Source organism: Electrophorus electricus, unplaced genomic scaffold (genome assembly GCF_041902795.1).
Source record: "Electrophorus electricus isolate QZ-2024a unplaced genomic scaffold, ASM4190279v1 Scaffold31, whole genome shotgun sequence".
Lineage (NCBI taxonomy): Eukaryota > Metazoa > Chordata > Actinopteri > Gymnotiformes > Gymnotidae > Electrophorus > Electrophorus electricus.
The window spans coordinates 395632-411527 of NW_027658594.1; the positions used below are offsets into that span (position 1 = coordinate 395632).

Below are 15896 nucleotides of genomic sequence, written 5' to 3' on the forward strand. Positions count from 1 at the left end.
AATATTTATTCTAAAAATCTCATACATTCAAAAGTATACCAAAAATAAAAATGATAAATTGAAAAAGCAGAAGAAGAAGAAGAAGAAGAAGAAGAAGAAGAAGAAGAAGAAGAAGAAGAAGAAGAAGAAGAAGAAGAAGAAGAAGAAGACAAGGTTTAAAAATGGCATACTCATGAGTCAGATCCATCACAAAATGGGTCAAGATTGGTGCAATATCCAGCTTCTCCAAGTCTGGGATGATTTGTTTGGCTCTATCAAGGAGCATTTTGCTGTCATTCCTCACAGGTTTATTCTTGTCGTCTTGTCTCGTGCTTTTTAACTTGCTCTTGTTTTGAGAACCATAGAGGAGGTTGAATAAAAATACATTAAATATCAGGATAACATAACAACTGTGCTGACATCTCACTTTTTAGCAACAATTCGATTTTCTGATGAATAACAAATTTGGCCATTGTAAACTCACCTTTTTAAATACTGAAGAAGCCCGTGCGACTTTTGGAGGTGAAGGAATTTTACTATGGAAACAACAAAAATATATAAGGAAATGTTCGTTTGTCATTCTTCAAACATCAACAGCCTGAACTAAAATCCATGGTTAAATTATTTTGAGAGAGCTTGTGTCTAAGTTTATAGATTGTTATTCTTATTCTCTATTTAATGGATGAATCTCTGATAGAGCTCTGGTCCATGTTGTATTTTGTTAATTGCACAATACAATCAAAATGATTTTATTCTACTTTAGCACATTATAAGGAAAATAAGACTAATTCCTTTAACATTACTTCCTAATCTTTTAAAATAACAAGGCTGATGAAACATGTTTAATCTGTTTCATGTTTCATCGTTCCGATACTTTGGAATAGTCCAGAAAGTATTTATAGTATCTATTGGTGTTTAATACAGATTAAAGAGTGGCTTGTTTAGCTTAGTCTAATTGTTCAGCTTGTTTAGCCGGGTTAATTTAAATTCTGTTTAAATTAATTTCATTTTCTACATTTATATTTTGTGACTTTTAACTTTTATTTGATCAATGTTTTATTGCTGAATACTGTTCGTTCATTTCAGTGTAAAGCACCTTGAGATTTTGGGTTCTATAAGGAATATGCTGTATAAATAAGAATCATTTAAAATTCATATTGTTATTCTAAGATTTTTTAACATTGTAGTGCAAAGGCCTTACATCTTCCTGCCAAAAAGACGCTTCTGTTTCTCCATTTGTCCTGGTCCAAGTTTTCTTAGGACTCTCCTGGAATACTTTGTTCTGAAAAGGCGATATGAAGTCAAAAGCATAAATCATTTTTACAGTTTGGTGGACAGACAGCAATCTAACATGTAAGCAGGCAGGCTTGAGGATCAGAAGGCAGACAGTTATACATGTGAATGGCAGTCAGTTCAGAAAGACTGTCAGTATGCAGACCAACACTCATGAAGGACAGAAAACAGGCAAGAAAGCAATCAGAATGGCAGCACACCTTTACAGGTAAATTTCAACAGGCAAGCAGCTGGGTATGCATATCCCTAAACCATTAGTTCCAAAGGCTAAATCTTACTGCATTGAATACAAAAAGTTTATGAATGGTTTAAACTGATTTTATTAGTGGTTAATAATTAGGTCACAAACAACTTAAACATCATTAAATAAACAGTCATGACACATACACAAAAGGGGCAGCAGGAATGTGTTGACCTGTAGAATGTGTTGGTGGGTATATGGAAGTAACTTATTAGCTAACAAATATCTGACCCCACAAAATGGTGACTGTTGCAGAAGGCAAACTAAGATAAGTAACCAGTCAGGTTAGCAGTACGTATGAAGGTGAGATAACTAGCCCATATGGCAAGCAACACGTCAGCTGCTCTTTTTATGCATTTAAACTGTTCATTTATAGCCATTAACAAGGTACTTTAAAACTCTACTTTTCAAGAGGTAACCCATATTTCAAAAACTGATACTCCACCGTCAAATGTTTCTTTCTAAGAAAACAAGCTGTAAGGTAGCAAGCAAATTTCCAGAAAACACTAATGTCTGCTGAGAGCCCTGTTTTCTTTACTATTTAGGTTACTTTACTCATAACAAGAAGGCACAGAAAGCACACCCATATGTATGCACAGGTTATGTCTTGATTTTATATGTTGCAGCTGACCAAAAGGGTCGCTGCTACCTTTCATGGTGTTACAATAAATTATCATCAAAAAATGGAACTCTCTTTTGAGTTAAGGGCCAAAAAATTTGCTCATAACATAAAACCCATTTCCGCTTCACTGCTTCAAGCAATAAGTCCTTTTTTTTGGTAATTCTTTTACATATATTGGTTTCCACAACAGGACGAAAATGACAGGGACTGAAACGCACCCATTAACAGCTTACGTGTTACGTGTTACGTAGCTTACGTGTTATCCAACAGTCATTTCCAAATATTCAACCTGCGGCTCGGCACCGCTAAAATGATTTTATAACCGTGACGGCATCTGACAAAATCAACACATAACCGACAACTGCTGTGAAAGTTAGAAAGCACAGAATACATTGTTTTCACTCACACAGCGCACAAAGTGTTAATGGTCAAAATTATCAAATTCAATTGTTCAAAATCAAAATCAAAAGCAGATTCTCTCTAGTGAGTGAACAGAGGTAGACGCAGAGAGAGGGGCGCTACTGTGGATCGACTCTTCTCTGCTAAGTAGAGCTGTTCGTCTCAAACTGCCCGCACTTAGGAACGTTATACGCACCTGCAGCGTGTACATACGACATCGAAATACGTCACCAAGTGTGGGCAGACGAGAAAGGGCGGGTATGGTGATGAAATTTGGTTTAATCACTTATATTACTTTTCTTGTACCTTTAAAATAGCAAAATCTAAATAGCATGAAAAGCAGTCGCTTATGCTTGACATAAAGCCTTGTGTGAGAAAACAGGTGGAACGTCAATGCATTCCATAACTATATAAAACTACAGCAGACAGACCGTTCATCATAAAATTAGAAAAGCTCTAGCTATAGTAGCTAAGCGGACATTTAGACAGACAAACAACCCAAACTGCAATACAGACAGAGGTGGGTAGAGTAGCCAAAAAGTAAAACCACTAAATTATCTGTTAAGTGGACGTACCGAACCAGGAATGGGTTTGCTCTTCCTCGACTCGTTTTGGCCAAGGGTGAGCGAGGGACTGTGGGTTCCATCAGTGCACATTCCTTGACCAATGTATTCTTAATGATCCATTTTATTTCTCATTCACACTACATCAAAGACAGTTCACTTAATTTTCAAATCCAGTGTGCATGCCTTAAAAGTATGCAAACTGTTCAAAACATATGCCTTAAATTAGAAAATGATATGCTGCTGATCATTGAAATAATCAACTTTCTGGAGAAGGAGAACCAGTCTCGATTGCAGTGGCTCGCACTGCTCTGTGCAAACAGTGTGTACAGAAAACAGGGATCCTCACGATTCTTTCCCAGCTGTTCGTCTTGGTTTTATTTGATAATGATTCTCTCATCAGAAATGCAAAATCTAAGTACTGAACTCTGTTAAAATTCTTATAATAAATGCATTTATCTATTATATTTACACATATTTTCTGTGTTTGAACAGGCATGGTATGGATATATATACTTTGACATTTCCCAGATCTATAAACAAATCTCACATACAAGACAGAATTCTGATACCGCACCTTTTGCAAAATTGTACATTTGCCATTAGATCATGTTTGGCTTGTGTTTTAACCTGTGCTAGAAGCCTCCAGGGTAAAACACAAACCAAACATGATGCCTTGCCGGCTCCTGAATATCCCTTTCAGTATCTACAGATAGACTACGCACATGCCACCTTGTAGTCAGTTGAAGTACCTGCTGGTGATTGTAGACAGGTTTTCCAAGTGGACTGAGGCATTTCCTTGTTCTTAGGTTAAAATCCTAGCCAAGGAGATAATACGGAGGTACTGTGTGCCTTGGGTAATAGATTCAGGTTAGGGACCCTGTTTCATTTCCAAGGTAACTCAGAAACTATGCACCTACCTAACTATTGACTGGAAATTTCACATCCCTTATCATCCTCAGTCATCTGGCATTGTTGAGAGAATGAAACATACCTTGAAAGAAAGGTTAACAAAGGCTATGATGGAAACAGGAAAGAAGTGGATACATCTACTGCCAGCGGTGTTATGTGAGATCAGAATGACGCCCAGTGCCACCAATAAATTGTCACCGTTTGATGTAACTTTTGGTAGACCATTTACCATCCCATGGGTCAGATGTAACCCAGGTGTTTCTCATTCAGGTGACATGGACGTGATCTTGGTGGACTACACCCAAATGTTGACTGAGAAATTGAACAGTGTGCATGGTAATGTCGCTTGCTCTCTCCCTCTTCCCGCAGACAAGCCTACTCATGCATTTATTCCAGGTGACACTGTTTTGGTCAAATCACTGAACCCTTGGAAAGCTGGTAAAGCTGCGTATGGACCCCCAACAACCGTGATCGCAGTGACCCGAACCGCTGTGCTTACATCGGGATCAGCACAGTGGATACACACCAGCCGGCTGAAGAAATCACCAGTAGCTGACGCGTCCGACAAGCAAAATGCACCTAAACACATTCACATATAGTACAAAATTTGTTATATGATTTCATGCTGAGGGACTGGCCCTTGGCTGCACCACACACCAAGGAAGTACTCCTTGTCCCTGTATGTCAATACACTTTAGCATTGGTATTATAACTTGATAGATATCCTTTCTGCCTATTAACATCCTTTTGCTGACTCTTTGGTCCTTTCCTGAAAGGTTCTTGCAAAACCTTACTATAGGAATAATGGGCCCCATTCATTTGATAATATTGGCATTATTTTCAGTCTCAAAAAGTACAAAATGGGGGATAGTGGGCTTTCAGAGTCATCAACAACAGTGTAATGGTAAATTAGCTTGTGTGGTCTCCCTGGTAGCGGTAGGAGAGGTGGAGCCAGGAAAGGACTGTCTGGTTTGTCAAGCATTCCATACACCCTGGGTACCAGTCCTGGTAGATGATGTTATGACAGCAGCACTTAATCATAATTCATCCGACTGTCAGATCAATATGGGAGTACGGTTTATACGAAATGTATCTAAGGCAGCAGCTGCCAGTGGTAATCTCCCCGCATGGGCCCTGTTTGATCGTTCATGGCCAAACCACAGGACAGACTGTGACATTGGCATTTGTAAATGGTATTACCCCCATTTCAGAAATATGACCCTAGCAGTATTACCTGTGAAAGGTAGCACCTGTCTATGTTCTGCAGGCTTGCCTGATTGTCCATTTTTTGGTCACACGCTGTGTATAAATGAGGTATGGACATTAGGCACAGGACTGGGCAGATGCACAATAAATAATATAACAGGCACACCGTCTCTTTGCCCTGCGATCCTGGGCACTGGCATATCTGCAGCTATCATGTGGGTATGCGGTAGGATGGAATACTCCAGCCTACCCACTTTGATTGTTAGTCATACCCATCATCAATTTCCCTGAAAAGGATGTTGTACCCCAGCATTAACTATCCCATCTCTGGTCATATATACATGTTCGCAGTTGACATCTGACAGAGCTAAAAGGTCTGTAATTAATGGCACCCCTAATAGGTATGGTGGGTATGTACTGGCCAACCCATGGACTAATCCTGGAATGAACGCGGGTGGGAGTTTGTTCCTGGGAGGAGGAACTACTGCAGCCCTTAATAAAATTAACGGTTTGGCATGGCAGGTACTTAATTTAGCCAATAGGAGTGAAAACGCCATGGCATTACTCAATGATAAGGTAAATAAGATCCGTACCGCTGTCATGCAGAACCGCCTAGCCCTAGATCTCCTCTTGGCAAAGGAGGGAGGCATCTGCAAGGTCATTAATGAAACGTGTTGCTTTGACATCCCTAGTTACTATAACAGCATTACTGACATCATTTTGCACATGAAGACCGCTATTGCTGAGCCTCCACCCGCCGATGATTCTTGGTTCAGTTGGTTAACTGAGCTTGTCGGCCCTTGGGGATCTTGGCTCATAAACATATGTTTTCCCATACTCCTGATTATTGTGTTGATTCTTGTTTGTGGACCCTGTTTATTGTCACTCCTGTCTTCTTTCATAACTCTCATTTCTACCTCCGTGATTAATCATGCTAATGTTGCCTTGGTGCCTGCGTATGAGAAAGGTCTATATACTGATATGTGATTCCTTTGGAATCAAAGAGGGGCGTGTTAGATACTGGAGCCTTTATGTCTTCAGGCACTCAACGCAAGGTCTCTGCCTATCAGCCATGACATGGCGGTTTGACCGCGAGCTGGTCGCCCGAGGTCATCCGCTCCCTCTTCTTGTCTTCTTTACCGCTCCCTTTCTCTTTCTCTCTCTCCCTGTCTCTCTTTAAGGACAGCAGTGGCTGATGACGGGCACGGGAACAGCTAGTGGCTCGTTCATGCAGAGAACATCTAATCTTTACTAACCTTGTTTCTTTCCTTTCTACATAGACCCTTAGAACATGCCTCACTTTTCCCCGTCATCCTGTATATTTAGATAGTAGATTTAGGACACATATATACTCTGTGCTTTCCTCGATAAAGTGGAGCGCTCTTGATTCACTACCTTGGTGTCAGTGTCTCTTGACTTCCCCGGATCCGACTACAGAGGATGGATGGCAGTGGGTTACTTGGAGAAGATTGAACCTGAAGGACTGGTCACTTTGAACCGGTTTCTAACATTTGCTTTTGTGTCTAGAGCAAGTAGAATTAAGGGCGTAGGGCACAGAAGACCTGTCTTGTGTTTTTGTGTTCGCTTTAACAGAGACCTCTTGTGGTGACTTGTCACAACTACGGCAAGAGGCAGCAGCAGATGACGCCAAAGATCACATTAGCTTGGACTTTCATGTTCTATTTGTGCTTCATTATGCGTACAGTAGTCGTGGCATGTTTTATTTTTCGCTTCATAGCATCTCATAACATAGTAAAGTGAACAGTGAGAAAGTGGAACCAAAGAAAGGACTTAACGTTGGGTCCCATGACAGTGTTGCAGTAAAGAAAGGAAAATAGGACATAGCTCACATTTCTTTTCAAGTAGCTCTCTCTCTCTCTCTCTCTCTCTCTCTATCTATCTATCTATCTATCTATCTATCTATCTATCTATCTATCTATCTATCTATCTATCTATCTATCTATCTATCTATCTATCTATCTATCTATCTATCTATCTATCATTCTCCCTCTCTCTTGCTGTCCCAGACAAATTGGGACACACGTCTGTGCTACTGGTTTAGGGTTATGATTAGGGTTTGGGTTAGTTTTTTTTTTTTTTTTTTTTAAACAATACCCATATTTTTATACATTATATATTTTATATATTTTAATGTTGATTGTTTTGGTTCTGTGTGAAGTTAAAATATTTTTTTATGCTGCACTTGGCCTCAATTAATGTATTTTAAACATATTGGATGTGAGTCCTTGACCAGCATGTCAATAAAGCTTCATCCAGTTGCTCTTGTCACAATGTGTTCAGTTCTTCTTAAAAGGGTAACATCGCAATTCTAAATTGTATTACAGTAAAGCAAAACATTAAAGGTTATTTGGTTGTACTATTCTATTGATCCTATAGTCAGTGGCTATCAATAAGAAATGATCAAGCACAGTTTTATTGGGTGTGTGTCTGGAAAGAGAACTACAGCACCCGGTGAGATTTTTGGTTCAAGATTAATCATCATGCAAATGATTGTGATTAACACTTTGTCTGTTTAATTAAACTGTTATACTATAAACCTAATATTTTAATAGGGCTGGCAACTTTCTAGATCCGATTACTACACGTGTGTGAAGTACAGGTGCTGTAGCTATACAAAATACAAATGTCCACAGTAGCCTAATTATAATATATGCATCCAAAATAAACACCAGAAGCCTGGACTAATGCTAATGTACATAAGTGCATTAAATCTAGGTAGAACTGTTCGATAGGTAGGATAACAAAACACTTGTCCCGCCATACAAAAGAAATGAGAGCGTGATAAGGACTCCAAGTCGCCACCAGATGGCGCCCGAAACCGCTTAAATGTATTCCAGTCGGAGATGCCTTTTACCTTAACATGCCAGGATACACACTCACTGGATGTTTAATCTTTCGAATGGGTCAGCTATATTTTTATAGTCAGGAAAGATTTTTTATTATTATTAATCAGTTAAGTAATTCAAGCTGTTGCATTTTGCTGAGTTGAGGGAATATTGCATAACCCTGTACTAGCCAAATAATTAGATTTGATGTGCTATTTTGTGGATTAATACCATACCTGGCATGGTTTTAATGACACATGGTCAATACTTGCTGTCAAAATACAGAGGTTCATAAGAACCTCCTTCCTTCATAAGGAGACTCGTTTTTGAATCTGTTTCGCGCTAACACCACTGTTTCTGCATACTAGCTCTTACTGCTTTTTTGCAACATGTTTATTCTTCGCCGTTAGCGATAGCTTTATCTGTGAGAAGTGTAGATGAATTGCTGTTCTGTGACGTGGGAGACAAGGCAGGATGCAAAGACGAGCCGTGGTTCACATGAGACACATGTTTATTTATTAACACACAAAACAAAATGAAACCAAACACGAAGAACATTAAGCACTAACATCGGAGGCTCGTCGCTTTCAGAGTCCTCTGACCCGGTCTATAAACCACAGGAAGGATCCTCATGGCGGGCCTCCTCCACCTCCACTGATGGATCCTCAGAGCAGTCGGATTCGGTGTCTGACCTGAGGCCGACGTCAACATACTCCTCACTCCTGCTGTAATCCTCATAGTCCTCCTGGTAGTCCGTGGGGGGATAGTAGGACCCTGCAGAGTCTGACCCTGGATATTGGTAGTCGTAATCGTATGGGTCCCGGTAATCCAGTGAAGGTAGGCAGGACTCTGCAGCATCTGATCCTGGACCACCACCAGGGCCCCCCCAAAATCCTCCAGAGATACTCTCCCCCGATGTGAAGACAGGGAGTGTTCCCACAAGTATTGAGGATTCTCCTGCATGGGTTGGGTTTCCCCTTTTTCTTCTTTCCCTTGGCTCGAGGCAACCTTCAACGGTCGGTGTTCCTGTGACGTGAAGCCGGATGCAAAGATGAGCTGCGGTTCAGATGCCACAGACGTTTATTATCATACAGAACAAGACAAAACCAAACACGAAGAACATTAAGCATTAACACTACTTAGAACATAACAGGCAGTCTTAAAACACAACAAAGCAGCATACATGGGGTCAAACACTGACAAACAACAACAAAATAAGGGTTTAAATATGTGTGCTCACAATTAAAAGAACTATAGACAGATGCTGGTTCACTCCTAACATCTGCAAATTAAAATACAAGTTGGTTATTTCTCAAAAAGGACTGAAGCTCTTCCTCCGTCAGTGAAGCACCCTGGTAGTGTTCTCATATGTGGCGATGGAAGTGACGTCCATGTAAATAGGTGTTTAATCACTGCCATGTGCTACTTGGAAAAGAAATTAATCTTTTAGTATGAACAATGTTGGGGATAAAGAATGGGGACTTGTACATCTCCAATAGCGATTAGAAGACAATAACTGACACTAGGACACCTCATCTAAATATGTTGACTTGACAAGTACAGTATTATTCATGTTATACATCTATGGGTTAAAAATATGGAAAAAGTGTTTTAACAAGAACGCAAGAGGGGGCATTTACTATTTTGTGGAGAATAAAAAATGGCTCATTTTAATGTGTTAAAATTTTTTTAATTCTTTTGCAGAGAGGGAAGGGTGAAAGGACTGAGAAAGAAGGTTAGCACCTGCCCACCGGTGCTGGGAGTAGGCCTCACTCACCTGTCATGCACAAGAGACCTGCAGTCCCAGGGCACAGTAAAGGCTAATTTACTCCCTACATATAAAAGCTTGTAAAACTTGTTTCTGTTAGAGTGCTCCTAGACTGAGGTACCTACATTCCCAAGTCTGAAAGGTGAGATTCTACCTGTGCACGTAGAAAATCAGGTAGGCTGTTTTTGTCCTGCTCTTTAGGATGGCTGGCTCAGTGCTTCTTGATACTTTTAAGTCACTGAATGACAACCAGCTCTGTCCTTCTCCCTCAGCTGTGTCACTGATATAGTGGCCTGTCGGAGTAGTCGGTGGTCCTTAGTCATTTAATAGTTTCTACTGCACGTGTATAAATAATGTCAGATTACTCACCATGGTCCATGCTGTCACCTAAATGAGAAACCACCGCCTGGAGTCTGTAGGTGCCAGTGGGTGCACATTCCTGCAACAAACAAATACATCTTTTTTTTCATACGATTAACTGAAAACGCATCACGGATCGAACGCCATCTCTGTATTAACAGGCCTCTTTCATTCTCTCTCATTCTGTCTCTGTGTCTCTCTCAGCCTGTATCTCTCTTCTTTTTGGTCTCTCTCTCTCCTCACCGGTAGGCTTACTTGCTGTCCTCTAGCTCCCTGTCCTTCTCCTCTCTCATTTACTACTGATGGGTTAAAAGAACTTAGTCATTATGGCAGATACTTATACACAGCCGTATTATCACTCCACTGTAAGAAAATGGCACAACTCTACCTGGCTGGGGACTGGAGTTTTCCCCCAGTTTATCATTTTGCATTTCTTGCGGTTTGTCCTGGGTTCCCGCTGCTCCACTGAGGACAAACCACAAAGCCATTCAGTCGGCATTTTGTAGCTAAATGGGAATGGGTGGACAGAGAAGTATGTGGGCACGGGTTGATGGTACGAGCTCACCTCGACTGCTGCCTGAGAGAAGCCACCCCAGGAAGGGCAGAGAGATCCAGCTCGGACGGGACGTCCATCACGTCTGAGAGCTTTTGGCCCAGCATGTCAAACCGCTTAAGGTGGAGGACGAAAATACTGTTCCAAGAGGAAAAGTGACTTAAGGACTGGAAGTGTGTGTGAGTGGAGGAGGGTGTGTGTGTTGGACTGGTTTAAAACTCATTCTTTAAGGTCATCTACGTCAGACGAGACTCACCGTGGCAGTGTGAAAAACTCCACCTCTTCAGTTGCCTCGCAGCCTGCTTCACACTCACAAAAACGCTCCAGTAGTGTTGGCTGAAAAAAGAAAGAGACCCTTTCATTGAGAGTGATAAAATCAAAATGGTAGCATGTCATAACTGTATTCTCTCCTTTACAACACAGTAATGAAGCCTTATCCAAAGAGGGTGTGTGAGGTGACCAACCTTAAAGTAAGTGTGTAGGCTGTCGGTCGTAGCAGGGCTCAGATTTACAGAGAGGTGGTTGTAGACATCCACTCTGCAGCTCTGCTTTCCACAGCTTTCACAAAATGGAGAACAGAAATGTTACAACATTTGCACAGAAATAATCTCCTGCATCCCTTATACAGTGTGTGAGTTATCACATGCTAATTTGCTCAGTTTTACAAGTAGATAACATCTTATCTAATGTGAAGCATCAGAGCAGAAAACATTTCGAATGCTCAGTCCATGTCTGTTATGTTTTCCCAAACTCACACACACTCTGAGATTTGAAAGCTATGTGATGAATACAAGCTGAACTTGTGAGCATTTTAAATGTTCATATTTAAGTTATGTATGTTATGAAACTTTCATGAACACTTTAAACAGAGATGTCCGGAGAAAGCGCCTACTCTCGGTGAGAAAATGTACTTTAAACAAACATGTTAAGACTGGTTAAGACCAGTCCATTAACACAAAGGAGATATGCAACAGTGATACCTAATTACCTGGTACATGTGAGCACAGACTTGATATGAAACTCAAAGTTTGCCACAGGGCAGATGTAAGAGAAGAAAGAGGCCCTGAGTCTCTCTCCCTCCTCTTTCAGCTGCAGTAAGCAGAGCATCAGGAACTCATGAGCATCCTGTGGAGGACAGCACAGGAGAACATCAGAGGAGGATTTGCTCCTGGACTTCAACAGCAGCACGGTGAGAAAACAAAGGTGGCCGTGTGCAGTTCCTGCAGGGTACTGCGTGAGGTTCTGATGTGTTCTGAATGGCTGAGGGGGCCATTTAGCTGGACCTGTTCATAGTCCTCTTCGAATGCAGGGCAGCGGGCTGAAACACACTCAAGCAGGGCTCCCAGGAGCTGCACCTTCTGCTTTGTGCTGCGAGTGGTGAGTTGGGCCTGCTGCAGATCTGAAAAACATCTACACACAGCAACAGGGAGACCAAGTGGTTTATATCTCTGAGCATCACAGCACCTCCTTAAGCACTCATGATTAAACAGTTCATTTAGACCCATGTGAAGCCTCTGGTTCTGAACGGGTACCTGAGCATCTGGCAACTAGAAGGATCCGTCAAGCAGGATGACTGAGCTCTGATGGGTCTCCAGAAGCAGGAGATACTCAGTAGGCACTGCAGAGTGGCGTTCATATAGCAGCTGTTCCCAATGTTGGGAAACCTAACAGGTCATCCATGTTAAAAATAGATTTAGTGCAGAAGCTCTGAAACATCCAGGCCACTACATGTCAGTATAATGGCTGTTTCATAATGTGAAGAAGAACTGCTAAATGACTTACTGTTCATTTAATTACAATATGTTTGTATTTGTATAGGAGAAAAAGACTGAGCTTCACCTGTGTAAACTGTAAAATCATCTACTCTTAATAGGCTGTGTAGTAAAACGCGGTGTGTATTCTCGTCTTTACCCGAGCTGCCGAATGTTGAGGTGTTCGACAGCGGAATGGATGGGGGTGTGGCCTTGGCCCTCACCCTGACCAATCTGACGCATCCTTTTACTCCTGAGGACGTGCAGCAGCTGTCGCAATAAATTCCGCGGCTGAACACGAGTGTCTGCCTGCATCAGAACAGCCGGAAACCTGAGAGACAGAAAAGAAGGGAGAGATGAATACAGAGTGGCCAGTTATGCACAAAATGTTCACATAACAACCCTTAGACAGATAAAGGTGTGAAGAATGAAAAATACAATGATGTTTTTTCTCGTTTTATGCCATAAGGAAGTTACAATGGCAGTGCCATTGGGTAACCACCATGCCACACTTTTCTCTGCCACGAAGATGAATTTTGATAATGTACCCACCTCTCAATGCGCACGGAGTCCACATCTTTATCTGCAGCCTCTGTATAGAGAACAGAAACTTGGAGTAAATGTCCTTAACCAAAAACAGACTATGCATTTGAACAACATGATCAAATCTGCTGAGCTCTAACCAGGAACAATCACTGCTGTAGTCCTGAGCGACTCATATGAGGAGGAGGAGGAGGCTTGACCAGGAAGGCACGACTGGGTAGAAGAGGCATTGTGGGATATGTCCACAGGTGAAAAGGAAGAAGCAGTACTGAAGATCAGGGACCCCTCAGAGGAAGAGGGGCAAGAAGTGGAGGTGGTCACATTCGCGGCGTGACCGTCTAATGCCACGCAGGAGTCAGACACTTTGGAGGATGAGATTATGTGTCTCCACCAACTTCTATTCGTTTTCTCCTTCTTCTTTTTCTGTAGAAAAGCATTGTAGAAACGTATTGATTTGTATATGCAGTATTATCGCGACTTAGCGATATCTCGGTATTCTTACAATAATCTCATTTTGATTTAAAAAAAACAAAACAAAACTTTTTAATCATCTGCATTTGCGCTATTTTTTTTACAGGAAAATGCTAATTAGTTACGCACTGTAACGGCCCGAGTGCCGCTGGTCAAGGAACAGGACGTACAGACTCGCTCCACGGAGACGTTTATTAACGATTATTAACATACGATACAGACACCGGCACTCACGTATAACACAAACTGTGACCGTGAACATGATCAACGACTGACAATAAGGCACACACTAACAAGGGTTTAAATACATACAAACATGACGAGTAAACCGATGCAGGTGTGTGCTGAACAACATAGGCAAGGTTACACACGAGACAGTCAACGAAGAACTCCCAGTGCACGCGGCGGGCCATACCACGTGACCAGTGGAAGCGTTCCGTGACATGCACAATAAATCTTAATCCTTTTCAGATTATCGTATTTAAAATCGTTCCCAAAGTGTAGGAAAAAACATACATACCTTCATACACGAGCAAACACAGCCCATCCTGTTCGAATCTGTGATCTACTCGATTAGAGAATTAAGTAAAATATCAAATATGGTTTTTACAGGTCCTTTAACTGATATTCGCGATACAGCGCACCTCATTGTTTTGTTTTAAAACGGAGTTTTGACTCTTAGATGTTATGAATATGTATTATTTCGTCATTACTGATGCAAGTTCTCAGTTCTCATACGTTGTCACCCTCTTGAAAATAAATATTATTTACGTGTGTGTGTGTGTAAGCGTTTCAAACGTTAAGATTCTTTAACTTCCGCAGTATAGTTTGGTAAATTCAGGTAGCGTAATGTTTTTTCCTAAAATCCTCACTGTCTCGCCCTGTGGTAAGGAGAAATGTTCCAAATATGACAGGTTACGTTTTATCATAGATAACTGGCTACAAATTTACATTTGCGCCCTAATTTCTCTAGACATACATCTATAAGCATTGTTACTTTAAGACGCAATTAGTCTTGCGCTCTGGCAAACGTGTGCACCTGTAAATAATTACAATTATTTTAATGTACAACTTATTTTATTGTATAACCACACTGTAAATAGAATCCATAAGAATGTATTCAAAGCCAGAGTTGTAACGTTCAGTTATTTTTACAGGTAGCGGATTACTGTGCTTCTACTATCTCTTAGCAACAAGTGATTTTTTTTCCTTCAGTATGACATGTGGGATAGTTTAGGGAACCTGATTTTTTTGTTAGATAAATATGTGTGGGTTATGACCGTTAAAAAGACCTGAACAAAAAAAATGTTTGGATTTTTATTCGCTGTCACCTTTCATCACGGGCAACATAAAAATTCACACTACTGCAATATCGCTAACATGTTACTGGCATGCGAATAAGACACCTGAGCACAGAGAGAAACCCAGTGTTATGATTACAGTTGACATTGGAACTAGCTAGATAGCTCATATTAAGACACTTCTTTGGAGAACACGTGCTAAAGTGTTTTCCCCACAATCTATATGCACAATTTATTTGCCAACTGTGACCAGAGAGAGAACATAGCTTACTCACAGCCTAGGACATGAATGGATTTTGATGAGGACTGCATATGCCTGGGATCAATTCAAACACGTCATGACGATGATATAAAACCTGATGAAACAAGCTTGACAAGCAGCAGTTCCGTTTTTCCGTGAAAGTATCAAGCACAGATGAAGACGTTTCTATGGTTATCTCGGTTTTATAAATATTAGCCTATAGAGTTGGGCTTAGTACGTGAATAAAAGATGGAATTAAACATGCATAAATTACGGTGTCCTGGAAAACCCATCGTGCTGCAAATACACAAAGCATATTCATCAAAGTGGTAACACACTTTAGAAATGCGGTGCAAATTTAGAAAACGCATACAACTTCAGGAACAAATCCTGTCACAACACAACGGAATTGCTGTTTCCGGAGGACACGGAAAGGGGTGGACTTCTATGAGATTAGCGTGAAGTCTATTGGAAGTAGTGACAACTGAATAAAAAGGGTTGTTTTTTTTCCAGTTACCACGGTGTTATCAAAGGTAGGTATGTGATACAGAATGGAAGACTGACCTATTCATGCTCTGCATTCTTGCTTATTTATTTATACATAAGGCAGCCTTAAAAACATGGGATGGAAATCCCATTTAACACAATATGGACTGTTTTACATTCAGAGTGAAATAAGTAACATTCACCTTTTAATATATATTATATATTTATTTATTTTAAATGTTAAAATTCTTAACTAGGTCAGTGTTTTAGTTAGCTGCAAAAATGCCCCCATATTGAAATTTGTATTTCTAATGTCACAAGAACACTTTATTGACCTATCTCTGCCTAGTCAGCCTATAGA

The 15896-nt window shown here is 40.8% G+C and overlaps 2 protein-coding genes across 4 annotated transcripts; both read right to left on the bottom strand.

Moving 5' to 3' along the window:
* Positions 1-8591: 8591 nt before the first annotated feature.
* Positions 8592-10872, bottom strand: LOC145655666 (uncharacterized). 3 transcript variants are annotated; one of them, XM_081709162.1, is made up of 3 exons: positions 10578-10872; positions 10199-10268; positions 8592-9087 (listed from the first exon to the last, which is right to left on the bottom strand). In XM_081709162.1, exons 1-3 carry the CDS (start codon positions 10686-10688, stop codon positions 8669-8671), a joined length of 600 nt encoding a protein of 199 aa, XP_081565288.1. In that variant the 5' UTR covers positions 10689-10872; the 3' UTR covers positions 8592-8668. The 3 variants fall into 3 exon arrangements, 2 of the variants coding, with proteins under 2 accessions (XP_081565288.1, XP_081565287.1); XM_081709161.1 differs by having other exon boundaries at positions 8592-9117; XR_014121668.1 differs by having other exon boundaries at positions 9984-10872.
* Positions 10873-11206: 334 nt separating this feature from the next.
* LOC145655669 (uncharacterized) lies at positions 11207-13881 on the bottom strand. Its single transcript, XM_081709164.1, has 7 exons — positions 13820-13881; positions 13177-13459; positions 13046-13085; positions 12654-12824; positions 12275-12406; positions 11731-12152; positions 11207-11300 (listed from the first exon to the last, which is right to left on the bottom strand). The coding sequence occupies exons 1-6, from the start codon at positions 13823-13825 to the stop codon at positions 11918-11920; spliced, it is 867 nt and encodes a 288-aa protein (XP_081565290.1). The 5' UTR covers positions 13826-13881; the 3' UTR covers positions 11207-11300; positions 11731-11917.
* Positions 13882-15896: the final 2015 nt, after the last annotated feature.

Coding starts and splice junctions, on each gene's coding strand:
- LOC145655669 (XM_081709164.1), bottom strand. Junction 13,086..13,176: donor TACAGCAGTGATTGTTCCTG/GTTAGAGCTCAG, acceptor TTCTCTATACAG/AGGCTGCAGATAAAGATGTG. Junction 12,407..12,653: donor CTCAACATTCGGCAGCTCGG/GTAAAGACGAGA, acceptor ATGACCTGTTAG/GTTTCCCAACATTGGGAACA.
- LOC145655666 (XM_081709161.1), bottom strand. CDS start 10,688: ATGCCGACTGAATGGCTTTGTGGTTTGTCCTCAGTGGAGCAGCGGGAA. Junction 10,269..10,577: donor AAACTCCAGTCCCCAGCCAG/GTAGAGTTGTGC, acceptor TGTTTGTTGCAG/GAATGTGCACCCACTGGCAC. Junction 9,118..10,198: donor AGGTGACAGCATGGACCATG/GTGAGTAATCTG, acceptor TCTGAACCGCAG/CTCATCTTTGCATCCGGCTT.